At 37.9% G+C, this 17,131-nt stretch overlaps 1 protein-coding gene and 2 pseudogenes across 3 annotated transcripts in view; 1 reads left to right on the plus strand and 2 right to left on the minus strand.

Moving 5' to 3' along the window:
- Nucleotides 1-577: 577 nt before the first annotated feature.
- LOC146451856 (uncharacterized) overlaps nucleotides 578-17,131 on the minus strand; it is a 149,701-nt gene continuing 133,147 nt past the window's right edge. For all 3 annotated transcript variants that reach the window (XM_085098539.1, XM_085098542.1, XM_085098541.1), the window contains exons 17-23: nucleotides 15,481-15,552; nucleotides 15,030-15,101; nucleotides 14,621-14,677; nucleotides 6,117-6,316; nucleotides 5,042-5,161; nucleotides 3,054-4,568; nucleotides 578-2,702 (exon numbers count right to left, since the gene is read on the minus strand). In XM_085098539.1, coding sequence (XP_084954665.1) covers nucleotides 2,530-2,702; nucleotides 3,054-4,568; nucleotides 5,042-5,161; nucleotides 6,117-6,316; nucleotides 14,621-14,677; nucleotides 15,030-15,101; nucleotides 15,481-15,552 — 2,209 coding nt within the window. In that variant the 3' untranslated portion in view covers nucleotides 578-2,529. The remainder of the gene's footprint in view (nucleotides 2,703-3,053; nucleotides 4,569-5,041; nucleotides 5,162-6,116; nucleotides 6,317-14,620; nucleotides 14,678-15,029; nucleotides 15,102-15,480; nucleotides 15,553-17,131) is intronic.
- Nucleotides 7,261-8,288, plus strand: LOC146451857 (uncharacterized; annotated as a pseudogene).
- On the minus strand, nucleotides 8,337-10,007 carry LOC146451858 (uncharacterized; annotated as a pseudogene).

Below are 17,131 nucleotides of genomic sequence, written 5' to 3' on the forward strand. Positions count from 1 at the left end.
TTTAAATTACAAGTTGTTACTAAGAATAAAGACGGGGGCATTGATCATTTGAGTGCGGCGGGGTTGTAAATTCCAATTGTGCTCCGGCATACTTTGTGGCTCTGAATATCTGATTCATATATATTCGTCCTTTCCCATTTTATCGGAAGTAAGTACAGATCACGACTTCGCACCATGTGGAAGTTAGGCTAGCAAGGCTAGCTTATCCTCTATCGTCTACCATAAAGGATTTATCTAATGATATTGAAAGCTATTTAATAGATTTAGTTTTTATTTTTCAATGCTTTACAATTTACTCGTACTGACGTGTTTAAATAGAACTTCTATTTTCTTTCAGTACGATATATTGTGTTGAATTTTGTTTTACTGGATCTTCAAATATGACATGCGACGCAGTGTTAGAGAAACTAAAATGGCAGGGTATTTGAACATTTTTGGTCATAGCGTACCGAGATCTAGAGCCCACGGTTGGCTTAGCTTCGTAAATAAAACTCAAGGGAAATAACTGAATGAGGAGTATGTTTGAATGAAAGTTGCACGTATCATAAGGAAAAGCTTGAAGTTCGAACCTCCAGAATATTTAAATCCATTTTTAATAATATTTCCTTCTGGTGTTTATTTACGAAGCTTACTCGCTAAAGTAATTATTCTAGGTCTACGCTCCATGGAGATATGTTAGCTTTAGTTAAGAAGTAATCGTCTGTTTATCAACGGAGTAAAACAGTTAAACAGAGAACATAATATAAAAGGTAATTTATAGTCCTAATTAATTTCTCTATAAAACGTTCGGAAGCTGAAGAATGTGGTTTCTCAATCAACTTCGATTTCTAACAATAGGTACTGTACGCAGACACGACGCCGATGGTCACGAAAACGTCAATAAATAAAAGGGTTAATAAGCAAAACAATGGCTGTGCACGTGCGTTAATGTTGGTATATCTCTTCACCGTCTTCCGCCAAACATTTACAACAACGTGAAATATCCAAGTTCAACGTTTTCTGGAGAACATGAGCACATGGCGGTAAATTTTTCATTCTCTGTGATAACTTGAAGACTCGTTCCACCTGTTCAGTTACTGAATTATCGGCCATATTGTGCAAATTACAGGAATTGGAAAGAAGAACGAAGCAGTACCAGTAACTGGAACTTATGATTTCAAGTGACGTTGGCGTTCTCGTCGTGGTTGCGTAAGGTCCCCACCTTTTTTCATCAGCTGTGACTCTGGATAAACAAATTAAGGAAATGCTCTTAAGGGCATTTTTCACAAATAGCTATCTTGTTAACGTGTCCAAAGATAAAATAAGTTTACCGCTCCTTATTATTAGCAATATATAGTCTATCACTACTTATAAAGTAAACGACACTAAGGATTGCTTTGCTTTATCCTCTCGACGTTTTACTCGCAGTAAGTGTCCTCACAAATATGGCATCTATTATAGTATGTATTTAAAGGCGAAGTATTCTGGAGCTTTTGGTATCTTTTGTTTAAAATCATGAAATAAGGCTTCAGTCAGCTGCCAAATAATTCTTGAATAACGAGAGGAAAGAAATCAAATCAATCCTTGAAAGGAACAACTCGTGATCTGTTTTAGCGCATTTTGGAAACAAACATGCGAGAGCTTGAAAAACATTAGCCTTATTGTTTCAATACATACCAGCATGCTCTTTCTCTGGTCAGAGGCACTAATGGGCAGTTTAATTGCACAGGGGTGATAATTTATAACAAACTTTTACAATAATTTCGTTGATTCTGCTGACAGACAAACATTTTTGGGTTTTTGAAATGACAGCAAATTTGCGTGATACTTCCCCTTTAAGTACTGACATCGATTTACAATATGAAACACAATTTACAAATAATCACGTACAAATTGATCGTCGAAAAAGGAAAAACACTACATGTATATACCGAGGACATTATTTTTAGCAAAGGCTAATTGAGACTTCTAGATAAGATGTGAATTAAACATCAGTTGTCTGCGGTTTCAATAAAAGGTAATTTCAAAATAAACCCAATGAATAGAAATAACTTTTCTTCGGACACCCTCGCTATCACTGCATTTCGCACCATGTTCATTCCATTCAAAATGGTGGCGAATTAGCATAAAAGGATCTATTACCTCCAATGGAGCGATTCTGTGTTTGTGTTCCTTGACGAACGAAGCAACGTTAAATGTTTATTCTATTAATGGCTCATTTTAAAACAAACGTGTTGTTCAAAGTCAGCCAATTATTCAAGGCAAACCTTTACAGAATATTGAACATTTGAATGGAGTCTCAGTCTGAAATTAAATTACGCTCGAATTCGGTTCTACAGAAGAATTCAAAGCGGCAAGAGTTTAAAATTTGACGCAAGATTCTAAACTCCGGGAATTTCGTGAGATAAAATTGAACTTTAAAACCTATAACGTGTAATAATTGTTCAAAGTAACCACATCTTCAGAGACTCCATTCTAATCGTCAAAATACCGGCATTGCACAAGGCAGCCGGGCTGTCAATGACATCTAATTGCAGAAACCTGAAGTTATTATTGGATCAAGAATGGTTCTGCTTCATTACGGTTAGAGAGGATCAAACTTTGGAGGCGAATGCAGACTCTCCTCTTCAGAAACGCAGCTCCTTTCCGCAAAATATGGAAGCATTGTATCAGACAAGAGGAAAACTTTTCCCAGACGGACTTCATATAGGCAGCTCCTTTACCTAGAAGGGATTAAATAATTAGCTCCCTGATGTACATTTTTTGCCAGGGCGTTGTGATTTTCGAGACCAAGAAAGTAATTTATGGTCTCTACGAAATCGTCCAAATATACGGTGAAAGTGCCGTTAACCCAGGGATGACAAATAAAGCTTGTTTAGACCGAAAAAGAAACAAGGTAAGTTTTTGGTTGCCTAATAACTGAAGGACATAAGCAAAAACAAATAAGGAAATAAAAGTTCCAATATTTTAATGAGTGGAAACGGGTTCAGCTGTAGGCTCGATTTGCGCCGCTCCCTCGGGCCCGGCCTTCCTCCCCGCATTTTCCCGAACAGCGGCATACTATCGAGACTTACCCAAAGCAACCAGAAGAACTGAGCTATTCAGGACCACGAAGAGGACATTAACCAATACGGAGTCGTTTCCTTTGTGACGATGGGCCACATCACACGTGGTGTACACTGCTCCTAGGCATACGTCAAAGAAGATGACCCACAGCACATAGGTTTGGAGTCGATCTTCAAACTTGTCTTTTATTGGGCGAAAGAAGGTGTAGGCCACTCCAAAAGAACTCACGGTGAAGACAGTGATGCCAATCTGTGAGAGGCTCTCGGATCCAAAGAAGAATATTAACGAAATTAATATCAGTTTACGATACATCTCTGTTATCTCCCAAAACCAAAATTTTTTCTTATAGTTTTCATAGAACACTTTCAACCCGAAAGCAATTTCTCCATCAGACTTGGATTCGCGATATTTGTAAACGAGAAGTAACATCAGGAGAGGAAATCCCACAGGATACAAGGCAAAAACGGCGGCAATGTGCCAGTACAACTTGTGTCGGGCAGTGAAACATTGGATGGAGTAATCGGCTTTCAGAAGGGAGATACAGTGATTCTTGTCATGTGTGAAGCAATGTGTGACACATGCGCCTGGAAGAGGTAGAATATGGATAATTATTTTACTTGTCATTGGATATGAGGCCAGTAAAAATAAGAAAATGTTCCGATAGCAAGACTTCTTCAAACTAGATACCGCCCGAATTTGTTCCCGGGAGGAACAATTAAGCTTACTCTTGAGGTGGCGCATTTTAAGAAAGAGGTAGATTAAAATAAGGAAAATAACTAACAGATTGACAGAGATAACTGAGAAAAACTTAAAGAATTGGTCCAGTCGTAGTTTTGGATAGATGCAGCTTAACGGAGCAAACTGAAAAATATTTTCCTCGAACAGTTTTAAACATTTTTCCATGGAGATCAATGTTGCTGGCCACTGAACTCTCGCTAACGCCGAGAAAATTCCACCAATGGCTTGATAAAAACCGATCACAATCTTGAAACAGGACATGATGACGTCGGCGACAGTACGATTGTTCTCAGTGTTCTTTGAATCGCCCCACAGAACCATTAGAAACACCACCACAAAAAGTGCAATCATCATAAGAGATGACATTATAGAAACAGTCAATCCCGGACATTTCAAGCAAGTGTTGAATCGTAGGTAGTAGCCATCAGTACAAGTAGCACAGAGGTTGCCTTTATATCCTTCGTGACATTCTGAATCAATTCCACCTTTGCATGAGCCAGAATAGGGACATTTTACTGGTTTTGGCAGTGACAGGGGAAATTTGGAAAACCTTCCATCGTAATCAACCCCAAAACAATTAATGTTGTTGACAAAGTTTTTATAGCTGTCCTTGTCACTTAGGTTGGTCCAGTTCCAGTAATAACTGGGCGCCAATATTGCTGTATCGTTTACACAGTTTATGCCCTGGGATGGACAGGCTGAACAGGGCCCAAAGCGATCCATACGGTAAAAGCCGTGCAGACATCTACAAGCACGATAGTCAGCAGTTTGATTGGATAGGGTACCTGTTGAGAAGATGGTTGTTTATCAACAATTTTCGAACATAATCATTGCAGCAGTTGCTGGAATGATTATGCTTTGATACATGATATGGTCACCTACCACCACGAAGAATTAAACAATGACAAAGATAGTGTGGCAGGTACGATTGGTTCCTGCTCATCATCTATTAAATGAAAAACACATTATTGCATAGTGTGATTTGTGCGTGTTCACGTGAACAAGACTGATCCAAGGTGCAAAATGGCGGACGTTTTTCAAACTGTTTCGCTATGTCGCGGAGAAACAAATCCGATTTAAGGGTTGAATTTTATATTTAGGCTTAAACTAGGCTTGAGTGACACACATCCTGTGTACTGCTAGGATTTAATGGCCAATGCGCAACGGAGTTAACGTCAAGGTATACTTTCAGCCTTTAGAATAAATGAGTGTGTGCTGGAACTTGTTTACGGTGGTTACCGACCACCATACTACTAACCGTATGGACAAGCCCAGCAATCAGTGGCACTTTTACCAGGAACACGCTCCAAGGAGACAAACGTACCAACACTACATCTCTTGCATTCGACCTGCCCCATTTGGTCTTGGTAGAAACCTCCTGCAGATACAAAAGAAGGGAACAGTTTTCAAGCTGTATTAATGGTATCGTAAAAGGATAATGGATGCTTTTACCATGAATGAAAGGTAACCAGAATTGTAATGACTTTAAGTATGCTGGAGATAAATAATTATGCGACTGGTATCATGCACTAAGAAGAAAGAAAGAAAGAAAGAAAGAAAGAAAGAAAGAAAGAAAGAAAGAAAGAAAGAAAGAAAGAAAGAAAGAAAGAAAGAAAGAAAGAAAGAAAGAAAGAAAGAAAGAAAAAAAAAAAACTGATCGCACCATCATTTCACTCTAACTGCCGATCATCGGGATTGTAAAGGGAAACGCTTTCGATATAAAAGTGGGTTATTAGGTTTTAAACTTTTTTCAGTTGGGAAGACAAAATATTTGACCATACAATCCTTCATTGCTTTGCTGGATGTATGTGAACTCTGGAAGAAAAAATGAGTAGAGACTTACTTAAAAGATGATTAAAAACTATAGATCTAGCCTTGAAGAAAGTCACATCACATCGAGATATCAGATAAATACTAACAATTGGAAGATATTAAAGACAACTTAGGTGATAGGGTTCGAGATGTTCTCAACCCTAAAGGTCATTATGATGGAATTATTTTAATCCAGTGTCAAATAGAAATTAAAACACTATGGTTGCTTATACGAATTATTTTTCCAGAGTATAATCCAACCTCAGCGGTTGCAAAAAGAAGGCCTGAAAAAAACTCATTCGCAATTGAAATATATAAATTTCATATATTTCGCTCCATCACCTCACTCTAATGCGTTTATAACGAACACCAAAAATAATGACCAGATCTAAGTTGGATAGACAGCTCAAATGCTAAAGCGCTGCTCAGGTACCACAGAGAGCATAGGTTCAAATGCTATTAGAGCCTTATCATGATGGTAACAGTCCCACATTTATCACTGAATTACCCATCTTAATTACCTGCAGGGCACGCCACACAAAATCCGTCGCCATTATAGGATCCAGCAGTGCAAGGGCTGCAGTTAAAGAATGTTCCATGTAAAAAGCTACCTGTATCTTCTCCTCTCTGGCATTCAAACCCCGTGCGGATAAATACATCTTTATGGGAAACCTCGTCATCATTAAGCAATATATGAAAACTTGTTGAAGGAGCACAGTCACTGAATGGATAAAACAACATTATCTGAACTTCCGAAACAACAATATGAAAGTAAAGAAGTCAAAGAAAAAACAAGCATTGTTGAAGGAGGAGGGCCAATGGTAGGGATTGGGGGATTGGGGGGGGGGGGGGGTGGGGACTGGTGAGCAAACGACGAAGACGAGGAAGTAAGAATGAAGAACAAGGCAGGTTTATTAGAGGCACTGTGTGATAATGATTCCAGAACGCGCTCGTATTTTAATGATACTGAAACAAATACCTTGCCATTAATAGTTACCTTGGGACAGATCTTATATTGTAGTTAAAGGGCCAACAAGAGGCAACAACACACTGGACCAAATAGCTAACTAATATGTCGGAGCTATACGAAGGCGTCAAGCACCTACTACCCATTAGTCGTTCGGACCACCAGTGTCTGATATTGACACCAAAACTCAGGCTAAGGATCCCCGCTTTTTCCAGGAAAGCCCGAGTTATGAAACAAGAAAATGTAAACGCAATTGGCTGACAACTTAATCTTGAGGAATGGGAGGCAGAATATTCCTAGGAAGACATCGGTCGTCGACGAGAAAGTATCCGCTTTCAACCTTATTCTCATCGAGATCTAGGATGAAACTATTCCACTGAAGACCATCCGCATGCAAGCTTCCGAAAGGCTGTGGATTACACCATGTATAAACTCTATGACACGCGAGAAACAAAAAAAAAAAACTTTCGTTCAAGGGCACCAAATAAGTTATCAGCAGCGAGTCACGAAAATTGTACATCTAATTATTAATCCCAGCGGAAATAATGAACAAATTTCACGATCTTCGACACTGTAACCCCTAGCAAGTTATATAGTTCAATTTGTACACTAGAGAGTTTAATATACATGGACGGCTGACCTGGAGAACTTAGAATTGGACGCGGAAGGCTGGGCCGTTGATGACATCTTGGCGGGAAACTTTACACGTTAAGTTTTAGGCTGAGGACGGCAGTGTCTAAGCTTCTGTAACCGCATTATGGCGACGTTAAGAAAGGCTCGCGAAATGGTAGTTATTGCTTACACAGAAAAAATACTAACCGATGAAGAATTTATAGTTTTTTATGAAGGTAATAGGCCAATTAATTTAGAGCTACCTTATTTCAATTTGGAGGAAGATATGAGTAAAGCCGAATGCAAAGCCGGGTTTAGATTTGAAAGAGTTATCGAACCTCTTGCTAATGTCCTTTAATTACCATCCACCTTTAAGTGTCCACAGGGCAGTATTTGCGACCGAATAGAAGGCCTCTGTATCCTTCTCCGCCGACTCGGCGCGTATCCATGCCGTTACGGTGACATGGTCAGCAGGTTTGCAAAACCAGTCCCTGTTTTGTGTATGATATTGAACGTTGTGCTCAACTATATATCTTTGATCTACATCATCACCGAATCACAAGCTGGAATCGCTCTATCCTAAACCCACTGGCTATTCAACAATATGCTGATGCTGTGCCTGACAAAGGCGCTGCCCTTAACAGTTGTTTTGGGTTTGTAGATGGAACGGTTCGTCCGATTTTCAAACCAGGAGAATACCAGAGGCTTGTTTACAACGGGCACAAAAGGGTGCGTGTCCTCAAATTTTAGGCTGTTGGGCTTCCTAATGGCCTTCTTGGACATTTGGTCGGTCCTGTTGGTAAGTAATTATTGTGGATTTAATGAACAGCTGATCACAGTCTCTTCTTTGAATATTTATCGCTTTGACACTTGGAAGCCTTCAACGAATGTATGTCAAATGTGCGAACATTCCGTTGAGTGGTTGTTTGGGGACATTGTGGAGAAGTTCAAGCTTATGGACTTTAAGAAAAACCTTAAAATGGCTCTTAGCTCAATCAAAAAATTGTATGTTGTGTGTGCCCTTTTAAGAAATGCGATAATTTACCTTTACGGAAATTCAACTTCAAGTTACTTCAAGCTAGACCCTCCAACGCTTGAGGAGTATTTCTCTTGAGATTGCTTTAATTGCCTTTCTACAAACGGCTTATGAAAACTGCAACTATAAAAATCAGTTAAGGCTAGTTAATCACTGTTTCCATGGATTACTTTTTTTTGGAGGCAAGGAGAATAAACAGAGCCAAAATAATATCATTCAGGTACATTTTTAATAAAGTGAACAAATCGAGAAGTGTACAAACTAAACACCATTACACTCACTGTAAATAGAAAAGGTTCTATATCATTCAGTGTATGACAATTTGAATATAATACACAGAAAATATGAAAAGTAGTGCAGAGCTACAATGAACGCTGTAACGTGACTTTCATTGTAAATAAAAAGGTTCAATATTCACTTGTTTACCAATTTCGACAGTCGCTCCATCATGTTTTGTTGTTGCTGCTGCATCATTTGCATCATCTCCCTTTGATTCTCAAATAATCGTGCTTGCTCCTTTTCCTTCTGCTCAAGCTCTTTTTTTCTGACCTCTAGCTCTTGTTTAGATTTTTCTTGAAGGAATTCTATGGAATCGTTGCCTCCTCTTCTCTTCTTCTTCTTTGGTTCCGCGTGAGTTTCATTACTACTCAGTCTTGTTTTGGTCTGAGCGTAGCTTTCCATAGCTTTTTTAAGTATTTTATTCTGCTTTAGCTTGCTTGGAGTCTGTGGCTTCTACCGTGAAAGATTCTTCCAGTGCACAAATCTCCTCAGGATTTTGGTCAAGCTCTGAAGCGGGCTCTACGTCAGTTCCCGACAAACTTTCTTCCTCTCCAATTCTACGCTTGAACTTTTTCTCGATCAATTTAAATCGATCTCGCACTGAACGCTTGGTCACACGTAATTTCGTTGTTTGACAGTTATTCAGGCAATTCCAAATTTCTTCCTAATTTTATCTTTCTCGACCGTTCTTTCTCTAAACTGGTAAGGTTGACTGACGAATTTTTTTTACAACAAAGTAGGACATGCTCTTCCTTCCATTCCATGCTCGCTAATTCGGTAAATAAAGATGAAGAAAATCACAAAAAATCTTTTACTCCGCATTTGATGCTTCCAAATAAGAGTTCAGTATAAAATATCACTTTTTTTTTTTCATTTATAAGGTGAACCGGCAGAGCATACAAGTTCCTTTTTTTTTTGTTTTGGAAAGCAAGGACATTTTGTACACGTGTAAAAGCCAGTTGAAATTTTTTCCGTGACTGCGAAGCAAAGTGAAAATGGTTATTTGGAATTTAAACGCTCTTCTTATATTTTTATTGGCAAAAACAAGCAATCACAAAGAATGTTCATCCAACGGAATTCAAAAAGTTCCACGGCCTGACGGCCATGTCCTCGACAAAGGCTGGACTACAATCCGCGTAGACCAGGCATGCGCAATGTGGTCTACAAGCAAAATTTACTTCCGGTCAGCCGTCTTCGGAGTCAGCCGTCCAGGTATCTTAAACTTTCTATTGTTTGGAGCTAGACAACTATGAGTATTAAGCCTCCAACCAATGGCGAATTAAAGATGATCTCCTTGACGTATTTGCTGCATCTTGGAAAGACCGCGAGCCATCCACATTGTTGTTTAATTATCTAGATTACAGCCTTGAAGATCGTACCCCGTCTATACCTAATATCGTTCAAGTAAAAGCCGCACTTAAACATTTGAATCCAAAGATGGCCACAGGAGAGGACACACTGTACTTACTTTGGTTCTAAAACAATTCCATGAAGAACTACCACTTGTAGTCCATGACATTATCTGTACTACTATCCAGCAAAGCAAGATCCCTACCACATATGACAGTAGGCCTTCGCAGTCCAGTGCCGAAAATGAGTAGTCCAGTGGGCATACATAACGATTTTAGACACCCAGTATTGATACAACTACGTACCACAAATTGCCAAAGTACTGGACAAGTTTAGGTCAGCTTAAATAAAGATGATCTTAAAATCATCAACAGCCAACGTGCATTTACCGAATATAGATCTACTGTCGCAGCCCTGGAATGTGCTATCAGGCCTGCTTCAACGCTACAGATCGGGGAAACCAGGTTGAAGGTATGCATATTGTGTTCGTAGACTTCCGTAAAGGGTTTGTTTTAGTTGATCATGCTCCCTTATTGGCGAAGCTTGCTTCTATGGGAGTCAGTAGAAGCTTTTTTGGAACATACTCAGAGCTTCCTGTTAGAGAGGTCACTACAAATTACTGATTGGGGGTTGTCTAAACCTGGTCGTGGTATTACAGAGGTACCGCAAAGTGGAGTCATATCGCCCACACTTTTCAATGTTCACATAAACGATATTGAATTGACATTAAAAGTAATTTACCCATAGCAATGTGCGATTGTACACAATACCAGCTTGCATTTTCCAACTCAGACAGCTACAAGCAGAATGAAATACTAAAATACTGAACTGAAGCGAAAAAAAAAAATGGAACTCAACGTTGAGAAAGGAAAGAAATGAAGAATTGTAGATCTCTTTAAACCTTAAGTTAACTCAGTGGCACAGCGCACTTAGATGTAACTTGTTTAAGTCACCGGCCATAATTAGTCCAGCAGATGGTTGGTCCACAAGCACAGAGTCTGTTTAAGTAGTCCAACGTTTTCTCTCTCACACTCCTTGCTTCACCAGAAGGGCAATAGATACCAGCAAAAAGAATGACACTACGTTTTCGGTTTTCGCGGTGGTTTCAACTATGAGTCCTCTAAATTACAGGGACAGGCTGAAGGAAAGTTGTAAGAAATATACAATAAGAACCCATCTTCTGGGGTAGCCGGTTAAGTCGAATTAAATTGTGGTTGCACCTCATATCTGTCGCTGAATCCGGGATTTTCGTAGAGAGTCAAGATTCGGCGATCAAAACAATGAGACAATCAATTGAAGCAAGTGACACATTCGGACTCAAACCCACCGCCTTGCCAGTACGTGCAGTTCCCAGCCAACAGCTACCACATGATCGTTCGGTGCCCGACGGCTATGCCATTCCGATAAGGCCTAACAAGGCCCAAAGAGCTGTCCATGGCTGCCACTACCCGGGTGATATGGCTCTGCGCATGCGTAAGGTACTGGCAAGGCCGTGGGTTGGTGTTCGAGTGTGGCAACTGCCACTGACAACAGAACGTCGACTGACAACACACCAGGCATTAAAAGATTTTAACAATCTTGATCCAAAAAGGAAAGTGCAGCTATTATCGTAGTATTTTGTTTATATTAATTATTATTATACAAGTTATTATTATTATTATTATTATTATTATTATTGTTATTATTATTATTATTATTATTATTATTATTATTATTATTACAAAGACGGGGGGGAGGAATGGCTGATGATAGCCTGAGATACCACTCAGCATTAGCCGAGCTATTATCTGAAAAAAAGGCAAGAGAGCTACGCCACAACAATTTCATGAGCCAGGGCGGAAGTGTCCTTTACAATTTTTGCGTAGCGCGCTTCTATACATAAGAGGATCGAGAACCCCGAGAAGAAGGAACTTAGATGTTAAGGACAGGGATCTAGAAGAAGAGAAGGGCCGAGAAGGGCTTTCCTAGACTTTTAATCTTTTTTTTAAATTGATTTTTTCTAAATATTGTGTTTGAAAATAGCTCTGCTGGTCTTCGAAATACTATTTTTTTTTCACCACAATTGAATTATTCATTTTTTCTTCTTTTAACTTGTAAATATCAATTTTCCTTGAAATATTTTAATAAAGAGATCTGTTAATCATTTAAAAAAATTAATATTATTATTATTATTATTATTATTATTATTATTATTATTTAAACTATTAATATTCATTGCTATTATTATTATTATTATTATACATTATCTTATTATTATAACTCAGACAGTTACATGCAGAATGAAATACTGAAATACTAGAATAAAGCGAAAAAAAAGCTCCATTTTTTTTCGCCTCAGTCAACGTAGTTAACTTAAGGCTGAAAGAAATATACAGTTCTTCATTTTTTTCTTTTCTCAACGTTGAGCTTCAGTCCAGTATTTTAGTATTTTATTATGCATGTGACTGTCTGAGTTGGAAGATACAAGCTGTTATTGTGTGCAATTGCACATTGCTTTAAGTAAATCGCTTTTAATGTCAATTCAATATCGTTTATGTGAGCCCCAGAGGAAGCCGAGTTGCAGCGGCTGGTACACGCCGCCTGGAAAGAAAAAGATGATGGGCTTAGAGAAGAGCTTGAGGAGGTGAAGGCCTTGTTGCCAGAAAAGAAACGGAGAGCCGTGGACCTAGCATGTGAAAAGGGCACATCCAACTGGCTTACAGTTGTTCCTCTCAAGGACACGGATTTGGATCTCAACAAACGGGAATTTCGTGATGCTGTGAGGCTTTGATATGATTGTCCGATACCCGATGATACGTCAATATGCGTTTGTCGGAGCATGTTTACAGTAGACCACGCGATGATCTGCCAGCGTGGAGGCTTAGTTATTCAGCGCCACAATGAAATACACGATCTACAGGCCGAGTGGCTTGACATGGTTTGTTATGATGTGAAAGTTTACAACGTATTACAGGCGAAGAGCTTGTCAGGGGGACTAACCAAGCCCCTGACGCACGTTTTGACGTCCACTGTAGGGATTTCTGGGAGCGACAGAGACCTGCATTTTTCGATACAAGGGTGTGTCATCTCAATGCAGACTCGTTTAGAATGATCTTAGCCCTAGTCAAATTTACAGGATTCATGAAAATGTGAAGCAAAAGTGCAACTTTTGCGTCACAGAAATAGAGCAAGGCACATTCACCCCAACTGGTGTTTACAGCCACGGGAGAGATGGTTGACGAGTGCCTGAGATACCACTCAATATCAGCCGCGCCATTATCTAAAAATAAAAATGCAAGAGAGCTACGCCACAACAACTCCATGGGTCAGGACAAAAGTGTCCTTTGCAATTTTGCGGAGCGCTCGTATGCCTAAGGGGATCAAGAATCCTAAGAGGGAGGAACTTAGATGTTAAGGACAGGGATCTAGAGGTAGAGAAGGGTCAAGAAGGACTTCCCTAGACTTAACAACTATAGATACTTTATTATTGGGTCGATTAATAGGGGTTTCTAAATTTTTCTTATTTTAATGCGTGATTGGTCATATGAATGATATTTATTATTTTTTTAATTTTATTATAATTGCTTTTTAAAAAAAATGTGCTTAAAATCTCTGTTGTGCTTCCAAATACTCTCTTTTTTAATCACGATTGAATGGTAAAAAGAATTTTTTACTTTTCTTTTTTTCTACGTTGCACTTGTAAATATCAATTTTCCTTGGAATATTCTAATAAAGAGATAAATAATTTTGGATTATTATTATTATTATTATTATTATTATTATTATTATTATTATTATTATTATTATTTTATCAACAATTTTACAAGGTCCGTCCGCTTTTTTGTGTTAATTATTATTATTATTACTATTATTATCAATATTATTCTTTGACTTTTCTTGCCTTCTCAACCATGTCTGAGTACGATCCATGTATATGAATCTCTAAGGGATGGACATTGGTGAACGTAAAATATGAGCTTTCCCAAGCAAAGTTGTGGCATGAAATCTTCCTTTATCATCATCATCATCATCATCATCATCATTAATTCTTTCATTTAAGCTCATTATACTTGACCCTTGCTTTCATCGTCAATTTTCAACGTCGTCGACATATTCCGAAAGAAAATTTACAGAAGGTGCATGAAAAGGAAAAAAGAAATGATCACACGCTTTCTAGAACAGCATCGGACAACGATGATTTCTTGACATGTTAAGTTTCAAATTCATATAAATCATGGAGTTTAAATTTTGCGGAAATCATTTTACGCCGTCGTCATTTATATGCAAAGACAAAATATAGTGGTGCCTGTCACAGGCCCATCGATCCCGAAAGAGAGCGAAATGTACTCAAGGCACCATGGGAAGGTTATAGCCTTTGTTTGCTCATTTGTATAATGAGAGAGACATCTGGGTACGAGGCAGAGAGTGTACTTACCGACTATGAGATGAAAGTAATTAGGAACATTTCACGCTTGTATGTCTTTAATTAGTTACTGGTCTGGCTTGTAATAGAAATAACTATTAATCTGTTGGTATGTTGATAACTATTGGGTCTAAAAGTAGCATTTGCTTTCATATTAATTTTACAACCATATGTGGATAAAAAGCTCGGTCATTTTATAACCTAATAATTGTTTACATTTGTAATTATTCTTAACATCAGAAAAGTTTTAGAAGGGACAGTAGATGGTGAGACTGAGATTCAAATATATAGACCTGTAGTGCATAGTTTCACGATTTATCTATTTCTGAAACAGCAATATCCAATGGAAAAAGCCAATAATTGTCTGTAATGTACTTACATTAATAAAGTATAATTGCCACGAGGAAGTTGACGAAGCCATTTACATGTTATTGACCTGAAATAGATTATAATTTTTTGCATGCTTCTGTTATTGTATTAACGCCCAAAATCAATGGCACAAGTCATCACTGGCAATACGTTTCTATATTAATTAACGTCTACATGAGCAAGTCGTTGCAAACCTAACATATCCTTAGAAAACTTTTTTTTTTTTTTTGGGGGGGGGGGGGGGGGGAAACATTCCGACTTTTTATTAATGCTGGGACCACACTGAATGGCGTAATAATTTTACATTTAAAACAAAATCGATATTGGCTTCCGCGACATCAAAAAACACTAAAGCAGTTTAATATATTAAATTATCAAGTAACATAATGTTTTTTTTTCCGGTATTCTTTTGAGCTTACAGTTTGGTCTTGGCTGTCATGTCATTAAATACACCATCTGGTAGGAATGTGAACGGATTATCAAAAAGTGTTCTGGAAGAGAATAACATAATTATTTAAGTTGGAATAGTTTTAGAAAATTAAGCTCTGTAAGCTAGAATAGAATTAACATACACCCGTCATCTTTAAATGTAAGGTTCTCGCCCATCTATTTTGTAAACAGCAAGATGACCATAATTCCTCAATGAATACAAGGGACGTCTATCTTCCACAAATCCCGGACGAACTCGGTCAATGAGTGCTATTTGCTTGAAAAATAATAAACCTTCATGGTGAAAACTATTAAATGATAATTTCAATGGTACAAATGTAAAAAAAAAAAAAAAACTGAGATGGCGTGTGAGTAAGGGGTTTTTCCTCAATGAGACTGCAAGGTGCTCTAGTGATAGCGTTACTCCTCGATACGACTTACAATATTTCCAGATCATGGAGGCCATAAAACGCTCTCTGATCAATACTCTTGATTGTATTACTATGGAGGAACCTAAAACAACAAAACCAGTAATGTTTAAACTAATCAATTACAAAAAGGCGTTACGTCCATCAAGGCTTGGAGGTACTAAGTCTTCTTGGTTACCCTCGGTATTTGCTTAGGTGTTACGAAAAAAAGAATACTCGAAAAAAACAAATAGTTTTCCTCAGCAGTTAGACAACAACAACAACAACAATATTTATTCGTGCCCAGAAATTACAGAGTTACATTACAGAGTTACATTAATACAAGAAAGAAAAATTACTAAAGAAGAAAGCACAGCCACTTAGAAATAGCAAGCTAATCGAGCTAAGTGGCTGGGCCAAGCGGAAAAAATTGCAAATACGTACCCTACATTAAAATAGAGCTAAGGACACGATTTACCATTCACACACACACGCACACACAAAAATAACAATAAAAAAGGGAAAGTGCACAGGAAAAAACTGGAAATAAAGTGCATCAATGAGACAGTCAGTAGTTGGAGATAAGCGATTCTTTTAAGAGGACTTTGAAACAGGTACGACTCTTGAATTTTAATGACTCTTCAATGGAATTCCAAACTTTAGCTCCAGAAAAACGAATGTTAAATTTGCCATAGTTGGTCCTCGCTTTAGGCAGATAGTATGAGATCTTACATGCAAATCTTGTTTGATATTGATGCACTTTGTTGACACTCTTGAAAAAATCGTTAAAAATTAAGGGCAATCTATTAGAGTAATAGTCATACATAAACAAAGCACAATACAAGTATAATAAGTCAATTACTTTAAGTACTTTCAATTCCCGAAAGAGTGGACGAGAGTGGCAATTATACTCTGTGAATGTTATTATTCTGACAGCTCTTTTTCGTAGGGTGATGAGCGGAAGGAGGGCTGTTTGATAAGTAGTCCCCCAAGTTATTAAACTATAAATCAGGAAGGGATAGATAAGTGAGTAATACAACTGTACATGGACCAAATCGGTCACAGAGTGCCTTATCTTAGAGAGTATGCCAATACATCTCTTAATCTTACTTGAAATATGTGAAATGTAATACTTCCAACTGAGATGTGAGTCAATGAGAAGACCCAGATACTTAATAAATTTCTCTTGAGCAATCTTCCTGTTACAGATTTTTAATTAGACTATGTGACCCTTGACCTTTTGAGGGGGATGAAAAATAATGAAATTTGTTTTATCAATATTTAATGAAACTTTATTAGCCATAAGCCAGTCAGATACCATTCTCAGATTATAATCAACAATAGATTCAAGTTCAGCTAAACTAGAATTAGAATAAAACATGTTTGTATTATCTGCAAAAATATGAAAGTCAAACGCATTGCTGCACTTACAAAAATCATTGATATACAAGAGAAATGGAAGAGGGCCTAACACAGAACCCTGTGGGACACCATGAGCAATGAGAGTGTCATCTGATTTAATACTACCTATAGTAACATACTGCCTCCTATTGCTCAAATAGGAAACAAACCAATCATAGGCAATACCACGGATTCCATAGTGGTTTAATTTCTTTAGTAATATGCTATGATCCACAGTATCAAAAGCCTTAGAGAAATCAAAAAAAAAATTCCACAGAAAAATA

Source organism: Pavona decussata, unplaced genomic scaffold, assembly GCF_977016875.1.
Source record: "Pavona decussata unplaced genomic scaffold, jaPavDecu1.1 SCAFFOLD_383, whole genome shotgun sequence".
Lineage (NCBI taxonomy): Eukaryota > Metazoa > Cnidaria > Anthozoa > Scleractinia > Agariciidae > Pavona > Pavona decussata.